This window comes from Trachurus japonicus, chromosome 6 (assembly GCF_045865225.1).
Source record: "Trachurus japonicus isolate A0001 chromosome 6, Traja_1.0".
Classification (NCBI taxonomy): Eukaryota; Metazoa; Chordata; class Actinopteri; order Carangiformes; family Carangidae; genus Trachurus; species Trachurus japonicus.
Window position 1 is genome coordinate 31513694 of NC_140912.1, and position 10575 is coordinate 31524268.

General features: G+C 42.3%; 1 protein-coding gene across 1 annotated transcript in view; it reads left to right on the top strand.

Annotated features, from left to right (window-relative positions):
• The window catches only part of LOC146986463 (chemokine-like protein TAFA-5), a 53475-nt gene extending 46509 nt beyond the window's left edge, over positions 1 to 6966 (top strand). Inside the window, exon 4 of the mRNA XM_085780232.1 lies at positions 6769 to 6966. Within this exon, the coding sequence (XP_085636358.1) occupies positions 6769 to 6777 (9 nt within the window). The 3' untranslated portion in view covers positions 6778 to 6966. The remainder of the gene's footprint in view (positions 1 to 6768) is intronic.
• Positions 6967 to 10575: the final 3609 nt, after the last annotated feature.

Here is a 10575-nt window from a genome sequence, read left to right on the forward strand (position 1 = left end):
CTGTAAACATGGTGGACGACTGGCGCCATCACATAAAACCCCAGAAAACTGAGCTCTACACCAACAAATGTAAAAACGATAAATGAATAAAGGCATTTTTAACAGCATCAAAGTGACAGAGAAGCAGCTGAGGAGATTAAAACTGTTCATCTGTTTAAACTCTGCATTTCATTTCATTTCATTTGGAGCACTCGTACATGATCATGGCCGTCTGCAGAGCGAGGCCACCTCAGGTTTAATCAGGCGTCTCCAGCAGGAAAGCAGAACTCATTTATAGCAGCGCCGGCTGTTCTTTCTTTTATTCGTTCACCACAGAACCGTCCTTGGAGGGAGAGAAGAGAGGAAGTGTGACTTTACCTGCAGAGCTTCTTCGTCTGTTACACAGAGGAGCACATTGCTCAACGTTTTTTACTTTGAACGTGAACTCGACTCGATGCAAATTCACACACTTGATTATGTGTTGCTGTGTGTTGTCAGAGCGAGCCAATGAGATCACAGTGTTCACTTTGTTTCCTGCTCAAGTCAGTTTGATTGAAACCTTCCTGCAAAGGTTTTCAGATTTATACTCATTTTAAAAGGGATAGTTCACCAAAAATTGAAATTTCTACTCATTATCTCCTCCCCCTCATGTGGACTAAGGGCTGGGAGAAGTTTCAGAGTCCTCCGTGTCTTCTCTGAGTTACAGGGGGTCTCGGCGTAGCAGTGCATGTCCATATAACGGTTGCAAATGGATACCAACTGTCTTCGTAACAAAAAGACACACCAAAAAACATCCAAATACCTCCATGCTGCTCGTATGTAATGTCTGTCTTGTATTGAAGCCAAAAAAAATTAAATAAATCTATATTTCAAGCTTGTTTGTAGCGGAAGCTCCTCTTCCCAGTTCGTCCAAATTTGATGAACCGGGAAGAGGAGCTTCGAGAAGAATATAGACTTTTTCATTTTGGGTGAACTATCCCTTTAATTCAAACTGTGGAGAGTCGTGACAGTTTGGGAAGTGAAACTCGTACCCTCAAGAAACATTTCTTTACATGAGAATTTTTTTATATATTATGTATCTTTATCTTTATTTTTCTATCTTTGTCTTCATGTCTCTGTTGTTTTGCTGAGGGAGCAGCTCCGAGTCTAACGTCTTTGACTCGTACACACAGAGAACAGACTCACAACACAGCACGACTGACTTCACTCTCGTTATGTACTGTTGACATCAAACATTGGACTTTGACATGTTTTATTACATGAGTTTGCATATTGCTCCTCTAGCTCTTCTTCCCCTCCACCATTTGCACTGTTAATCCTTCCCGCTGTTTCTCCAACTGGCAGACCGCGCGGGTCCTTCTTATCTCCACTCTGCCCGTTCTTGTACAAAACCCTCCAGGCCGATACGACAGCGGGCCCCTTTAGTTTTTCTACCCCATAATTCATGGCACAAGCCGAGCGCCCCCTTTTGCAACCGGCCCAGCAGAGAACGGGGCTGAGCGGCTCCTCGTAGGGAGGGGGCGAGGGGAGGGGGTAGTAGAGGCCTGAAGTTCACACAGGGGCCATGCACTCACATCTAAATCTGGGTTACATGCTGGAAGTTCATTAAGAGCAGCAGAGTTCAAATAAAGGGCAGTCAGATGTGAGTTAAACATAGATTACATCATAAATTAAATACACATTCTATGTTCTCCTTCACTGTATAAGCCTTCATACACAAATTGTCACACGTTACAGACGAACATCAGATATGCTGCTCCCAACTTAAAGGGATAGTTCAACATTTTGTCAAATTGGCCCATTGCCATAATCCCTATAGCAGTAGGTTCGTTACCTTTAATTGTCGGTGCAAGCTGTTTTTAGAACGGCGGAGCAGAGCCGTGAGCTGCTCAGAGCTACGCTACGGAGGCTTGGTTTCCCTCATCAAACTCATCAAATACACAATCCAACAACTCCAAAACGCTCTCCTGGACAAGTTGTGACCTGCACATTCACCACGCTATGAGATAATAACACAACGTTACCACACAGAGTTGTTTTAGAGGGAAATACAGAGACTGCTTGATGAAAAACTGTCCCTGAAGGCAACGTGCATCAGCGGTTTTGCATGAATTTCCCTCTAAAACAACTCTGTCTGGTAACGTTGTGTTATTATCTCATAGCGTGGTGAATTTGCAGGTCACAACTTGTCCACCAGAGCGTTGTGGAGTTGTTGGATTGTGTCTTTGGTGAGTTTGATGAGGGAAACCAAGAAATCCCATGAGCCTCCGTAGCGTAGCTCTGAGCAGCTCACAGCTCTGCTCCACCGTTCTAAAAATAGCTTGCACCGACAATTAAAGGTAACGAACCTACTGCTATGACTATAGGGATTATGGCAATGGGCCAATTTGCCAAAAACTGTGACTTTATCATTGTAACCTTGGTGACAAAAGTAATGTTATCGTAACAACAACAACAAAGATCAGCTGTCTGATCTTAAAGAAGTAGTGACCATTTTCTGAACCAGTTTTTTTTTTTTTTTCCCTAAACCTGAACAAGCTGTGATCTCATTGTAACCATGACAACCATGGTCGGGTACACCTGCAACAGAGTAGACGTCATAATAACCTCAGGAGACACCAAAGTCGTGCGTCGTTAGAAGCTGCAGGTGAGATTTAGATTTAGATTTAGGTTTTAGAAACGTCACAGCGCTATTTTTTTTGTTGAAGTTTGTCAGAAGTTGCGTTCACCACGGCAGCAGCTGAGTTTGGTGTTTTCGGATGTTATAATAAAAACCTTCTTTTTCTTCTGGCTGGATCAGCTGAGCTCAGCAGGAGGAAGAGTTTCTGTGTTGAACCATCCTCTCTGATTCCGAGCGCGGCCGGCGTCGCCTCCATGTTTAATCAGCTGTGCGTGTGCGAGGCGTTTAGGGACGGTCGGTCTGAATGTTGATGCAGCTCCAGACTCAGAGTGATGTAGTACGGGTCTTAGTGTAATCCAGCTCGTCCTTGTCTGGCTCCTCCGGCTCCGTTAGGATTCCAGCTGCAGTCAGACAGGACGGCCATGAATAATTCAGAGGTGAGCGGCTCAGAGGGGCCGAAGCCGCCGCCATGGCCGCCGCCACCGTCGTCCTGCTGCTGCTGCTGCTGCTTCATCTTCTTCACCTGGAAGCAATTACAGAGCCCCGCGTCCTCAGGAGGGGACAGGAATGAAGTGTCCTGTCTCGTCCCCCAGAGTCTCTAAGAGTTTTTAATCAGCGTCCCGGCCGTCAGCAAGACACGTCATCCACGCTCGGCTCGGCGCGGTGCGGCGCGGCGGCCTCCACCGTCCTGCTGAGTTCAGCTGCCGTCAGATGTGAAGTCAAACCTCAGATGTTTAATCAGCTGCAGCTTCATCCACCGACTGTGTTACTGTAGGTTCCTTCACACACAACTCAGATCATTTTCATTCATTTTCATTTTTTAGTTTATTCCATTCATGGTACACATTCTTCACAAGGTTGCACAAAATTACATAACGTACACATTGTCACCATGAATGAAAATGAGCAGGATGAAGTTTTTCAAAGGAGGTTAAATCGAAAGCAACTGGACTTAGTTATTTGTCTAGGCTTCCCCTGTGGTTTTTAAAATGTGCTATATAAATAAAGTTGTTCCTAGACAAATAACTAAGTCTATTTGCTTTCAATTTAACCTCCTTTGAAATACTATGACCTGGAAAAATGAGAATATGCACCGGCTTAGAGCAGGATGAAGAAAACTTATAGTACCTGGCTGTCCCTCTCTGTTGTTACAATTACATTGGCTTACTTCAACACCAATATTATACTCTATTTCAAAATATTAAAGATGATAAAACATAGTAGTGACAAGAAAACAAACAAAACACCACTCGTCTATCTATCTTTTTCTCTTTCTCCTTCTTTTTTGTAGACTCTTATCTTTTCATTTTTAAACATTTTCTTAAACTGAGACATACTTGTACAACTTTTCAATTCCTTGCTTTGTGAATGCCATAGTTTTACACCTGCAACAGAAATACACATTTGTTTTAAGCTTAACCTTGCAAATGTATGTTTAAAATCAAGCTTCAGTCTGTTGTCCCCTTCCTCCAGCTTGAACAAGTTTTGTAAATGTTCTGGTAATGATCCTCCACATATCACTTGAATACCTCACCAATGGTTATAAGAAAAAAAAAGCCCAACATACTATTATAACCTTTATTTAAACTCGGAAATATATTGAGGAGCAACCTCATTTGCAGACAAAACGCAGAACATTTACAGACATTTGTCTGTTTTTTTAAGTGATTTTGTGTTTGTGTCTTTATGCCTTTTATCTTAATCTTAAACCTATTTCATGTCTCAATGTAAAGCACTTTGGCTTCCCCTGTGGTTTTATAAATAAAGTTGATTGATTGATTGATTGATCTAAGACACAATACAAAACGTTTGAAGCATACAAGCATATCCGAAATCCGAAATACCAACAAGTAAAGTGACAAAAGACAAATTGAAAACTAAGTCTATTTAGAAACAGGAGCAGTTGGAGGTAAAATAAGACGCAGTTATGGATTTAAATTGTCCTACTGGTAAAAGTGTGGTAAGTTTCAGATGGTTTTGCAGATTGTAAGAAAAAACTGGTTTAAGTTAAGAGACATATAAGTTAAGACTAGAGACGGCTTAAAACATGGTTCAGTAAATATCAGAGCTGTGATCATTAAGGGAAGCAGGAGAGACTGGGGATGGCTGTTAGATTTTTGACACTTGCAATGTTGTTGTTATTGTAATTGACAATTGGATTGCATTTGTATTGTGATTGTTTTGTGAATCATGTTTATGATAAATGGGGCTACGGATGAAAATTAGCGGCCGAACTAAAAAACTAGTATATTTAATACAATTTTATAGTATGTTCATTTATATGTGTCAGGGTTGGAGGAAGCAGGAGGACCCAAATGCAGGAGCTACACAGGCAGATACTTGCAAACTGAAGTTTTAATTGCGCACGACAGGCACTAGAACAAAACACCATGACAAACACAATAATCGGACAAGGAACTGAAAGACACACAAGACTAAATACAACAGGCAACAAGCAACAGGTGAGGAGACAGGAGGGCAAAGCAAGCTGATTGGTGGAGACACACAAGGAGCAGGGCAGGGCTGACCAGGTGAAACACAGGACAGGTGTGCAAGGAGAGTGTGGTGGGAAAACACAGGAAGTAACACTAGAATAAAATGCACAAGAACTGAACTACAAAATAAAACTGGAACTGAAGAAAACAAGAGTCCAAAACAACAGAAACCGAGCCACTAAATGGCGGCAGACCAAGGGCCATGACAGTATGCAAAATCTTGTACATTTAAACAAATAAAATGAAAATAAATTATAATATGTTGTCCTACTGCCAGAAATACTCTGGATCTTGATTCATCCGCTGCTGAAAATAGTTCCCAACAAGTGCATTACAGCCTCTTTGTGTGACAAACATAAGGTCGGCTGCTTCAGGAAGCCTGAAACCTGGAAATCAGATTGTATTTTAGCACTTCCTGTTTCCTCATCTGGTTATTGGATGTGTTTGTCTGTTGTTGTACAAGCTCATTACTTTCAAATGTTTCATTCTCTGACATAAACTATGTCAAGTACTACACCTCGGCTCTGATTGGTTTACTTTTCTCTTTAAAGCTCAAACCAGAGAAAGATAATACATTGGTTTGAACCGTTCTATATTGATTATTTCTATATATTTTATTTACAGTAGCTCCTTCAGAGACTCTTCTTGTTGTTCGTTGTCGTGTTACACTCAACATTGCGTGTGAGTGAATATTACCTGTACCTCAGTGTTTTACACAGAGTTAATAATAATTCATGAAACCTGTCGACTTCAGCTGGTTCATGTGAAATCAACCTAATTCCCTCTAAATATTTATGAATAAAGATATTCTATATGATACACTCTATGTTTTAATAATTTAGCATCACTTATATATTTATCATTATGTTATATTATTTATGTATATACATACCTGTCGTAAAGGTGCATTCCGTGTAGAATAGTGCAGTAATACCACTGACTAAGCACGAGACACGAAGCTTCTGCTGTAAAATGGAGCTAAATAACCCTTCAAATAAAAACAGGAGGAAGATCTAAAAAACATCTCAGTGTAGTTTTCCATCTCCTCTCTCAGCTTTTTTCTGGAGCTCTTGTAACAACAGGTCAGTGTCAGCCAATCAGAAGAGAGGAGGCTTTGAGCCTCTCTTCTGATTGGCTGACTGTTTTCTAAAGTGATCCAATAAAAATATAAAGCAGATTTCAGAGTAAAACACTCAGAGAAACTAAATCCTGCAAAGTTGTTGGATGGTGTCGTCCAGGTGGTGAGGGGGCGGGGCTTAGTTGTGACATCACAAAGTGACAGGAAGTCCTGACGGCTGGTTTTAAGGCTCAGTTTCTGAATACAGGCTGTGTGCATTTCTCTGTGGACTGAGGCTTTGATACTTTCACAGTATTAATATAGAACCTAGAACTGCTTTATAATCACACTACACATGGACATCTACCTTTATACTGTATGGAGCTTTAACACAAACATCTACCTTTATACTGTATGGAGCTTTAATACAAACATCTACCTTTATACTGTATGGAGCTTTAACACAAACATCTACCTTTATACTGTATGGAGCTTTAACACAAACATCTACCTTTATACCATATGGAGCTTTAACACAAACGTCCAGCCTTATGACCCCACTGGGCTCCTGTAGTTACCTGTTTTCTCAATGAGATTCTTTTCCCTCTGTCCTCCAGGTCTCCTGACAGCGGCGGCGAGGTCCGACGTTCCCCGGAGAAGTTTTGGTTCCCGCTGTTCTTCATCCCCCATCATCGCTGAGCCGAGCATCTACTGCTTCTGCTGCAACTGCCGCTGCCGCAACCGCAACCGCTGCTGACGACCAATCATCATCGGCTGCCATACCGGGGCGTCGGCGCTCGTCGCTGTTGAATCACGCCGGAAACTGCGGAGATAAGAGACTCGGTTTGTTTTCCGGAAGGTTTGGACGAGGACGAGGACGAGCCGCTGGAAACGATTTTTTTCTTCAGTTTGGAACCAAACTCTGTTTTGCTTTCACAGACCAAAGATGAACAGAGCCAGCGATGAGACGTTGAGACACTACATACATGTAAAGAAATGAACACCTTGTGATATATAAAAATGACTTAACTGAGCAAAGTATTGTTGTCTACGAGTTGATAAAAAACATCTGTATCTGTACAAGGAGCTGAAGAAGAATAAGAGGAACAATCACATCAGGCGTTTTTATGATAAGAACATAAAACTTTTAACGACTGGAGACGTATTTTAACATTAAGAGGAGGAAATCTGTCTCAGCAGGAATAAAGTCTGACGTGGTAACCAGGTGAATGTAACGTTCATTTACACAACAAACACACACATCAAACATTTTGTTTTATTTCACACCTGAAAAGATCGTTTTTATTTACATCTGTGTGTTATAACAGTCAGATGGTCAACGGTACGGAGGCCTGAGGGAAATGTTTCTAGGGGACCCTACAAACTGAAGGAATGGTACAACCCACAAAGATCTAAAAATTGACCTCGACACCAAACGTGATGATGTCATTCATGAATATTCGACGCCCTGGTGGCTCACCTGGTTGTAGGAGTACCGTACCGATTATGGGTCATGGGTTCAAGTCCAACTTGTGGCGGATTTTAAAGGGATAGTTCACCCAAAATTCAAATTTCACTCATTATCTACTCACCCTCATGTGGACTAAGGGCTGGGAGAAGTTTCAGAGTCCTCCGTGCCTTCTCTGAGTTATGGGGGGGTCCGCGCAGCAGTATTTGTCCATATAATGGTTGTGAACGGAGCTCACTTTTCTTCGTCCAAATAGACACACGAAAAAACATCCAAATACCTCCATAGTGCTCGTCTGTAATGTCCCTCTTGTATTGAAGCCCCGACGTGAGAAATTGTTCCAAAAAAAATTAAATAAGTCTATATTTTAAGCTTGTTTGTAGCGGAAGCTCCCAGTGTCTAAGTTCACTGCTCTTCCTGTGTCAGTGCAAATCCAGCGGAACAATTTCTCATGTCGGGGCTTCAATACAAGAGGGACATTACAGACGAGCAGTATGGAGGTATTTGGATGTTTTTTGGTGTGTCTTTTTGGACGAAGAAAAGTGGTATCCGTTCACAACCATTATATGGACAAATAGTGCTGCGCGGACCCCCCCGTAACTCAGAGAAGGAACGGAGGACTCTGAAACTTCTCACAGCTCTTAGTCGACATGAGGGTGAGTAGATAATGAGTGAAATTTGAATTTTGGGTGAACTATCCCTTTAAGTGTGAAACAATGGCCTCTGGCGCAACTTAGTCGATTTGTCAATTTGGTAGACCGAGGTGCACCAAGATGGGTGTGGCGGCGCAGTGACAATGTCAGGCCAAATGGCTGCGCCGAAGGTGTGTTGAAAGCTCGCCAACTCAAACCTGGTCTAGTTTTGGCGCAGACAGTGGTACAGTAGTTCGGCTGACCGGCACACAGTGCGCACACGTCACCCAAACCTCACAGACAGGTTCCCAGAGTGTCAGGCACATTTCAATGCAACTATTTGAATCAGCACATACATTTATATCTATATCGATTGTCCCGTCAGATCAAAGGCGGTTGGTGCACGTAATGGAAACTCAAACTGACTGAATTAACACAGATGAAAACATGATGCAAACTTTCACATCTCTCTCAGCCAACCACAAACTACCTCAGTATCAGATAGTGAGGATTTATTTGGCATCTTTCATCTCAGAAAATTCAATAGAGAAGAGAAAAAGAGAGACGCTCCACAGAGCTCGGTGATGCGTCCTTTAAGCCCAGCTGCTTCTGATTTCATCCCTGTTACGCTTGGTTCTTGTTTATGTTGTGACCTGTGCACACTACTTACACTGCGTTTAAATACTTCACTAAATGTGAGTGTCTTTATTAGTGGAAAAAGGGTGTTTAAAATGACATACAAAATGAAGTGCAGTGCGCCTCACCTGCAGAGCATTTAAAGTGACTGTGTTTAAACCCTCTCACATCTTCTCCCCTCCCTCTTTGCCCCTTGCGCCGGTGGGAGGGACAGAGGTGGGAAAGAGGAGTTCCTGTGCAGAGGTGCCCGGTGCCTGGGCTACGAAATTAAAGCCCCAACTCTCTGTTGTTATGTCTAGGAGAAGACGGGGAGCAATATAAAAAAAAGGAAACCGGGCAAAAAGGAGAACCAAAATCAGATTTTTGGTTATACCAATACCGGGGACAGCCTTCCACTCTGAAACACCGTTTTTCCGAAACCCACCCCCACTCTGAAACTTCACCCAGGTGTGTGCTTGCTGCAGCCGCCGCTCCTGCTGACAGCAGACCGGGGGAGCAAAAAAGAAATCTCTTTGCTTGATGCTTTGGTTGGGTTTAGGCAATGAAGAAAGGAGATGGTTGAGTTTAATAAAAAAGTTCCCAAATAGCCTTTTCGGAATAGCAGGGTTTTGAGAAAAAATGGGGCTCGATCAGAGTCTTCAACGCGTTGCAATGTAGAAAAGACAACGTCAGTGATACAATGTACCAAACTGAGGTCTGTTAGGTGGTGATGTAGCTCTGAGCTGGAGGCTGGATGGTTCATTATGATGTTGGTGTTTTATTACCTGTGAATGAGCCACGATAAAAAGATGGAGGAAAGTTAGCGATGCTGAGCAGTGACATGCAACAGTATCGCAGAAAGCTGCGTCGCTCACACTGGGATTACATTGGGTCAACACCTTTACCTTCCTGAGCTGTGGAGGCTTCAGAGAGAAGTCTGAGGAACAGGAACGGGGTTTGGACTTTTGACTTTTGTATTTTCAAAATGTGGCTGCTAGAACCGTTTTACCAGGATCTCCAACTCGACCTTTAAGTTAGTTACGTTGTCTCTGATGATGTTATGGTATATTGATGTGTTGATGAAAAGAAGGGGTCACCGCCGACACGTCTTCACTTGTATTCAAAAAAGGAGTAGAACAGTGTACAAAAAAATGCCGAATCCTGGAGCATCTCTGGTGCCAATGTGAGATCTCTCTCTCTCAACTCAAAAACCTTCCTTTTTATATGTTGGCTTATCTCCAACACTCCACCTTCTCCAGACAGAGAGAAACCTCCGTCCAGATGGCCAATGACCTCTGACATGACCTTTTAACATTTAGGCTAGCAAAAAAAAACATATCCTGTATCCCATGTCTCTTACCCATTAGATTAGAAGACAACAGGATCACTCAGTCATATTGAACCATACATATCCCATTAGGTCGGATGACTGCTAAGCAAATCATGGAACCCATGAAGTAGAGCATCTGTCCAGAATAGGCCTACATACATACAAAGAAGAACATACAATAATTTAAGATATTAAAGTAAGAAAGTTAAGGTTTATAATATACTACAATGTCATATGAGGTGTCAATGCAGCGACGTCGATTAAGATAATGATGATTTCTGACTCTTCATTCCTGGGCTGAGGCATCATGACTTCAGATTTTACATTTTTACATTCACACACACACACACACACACACTGAGGATGGCAGGTTTCCACG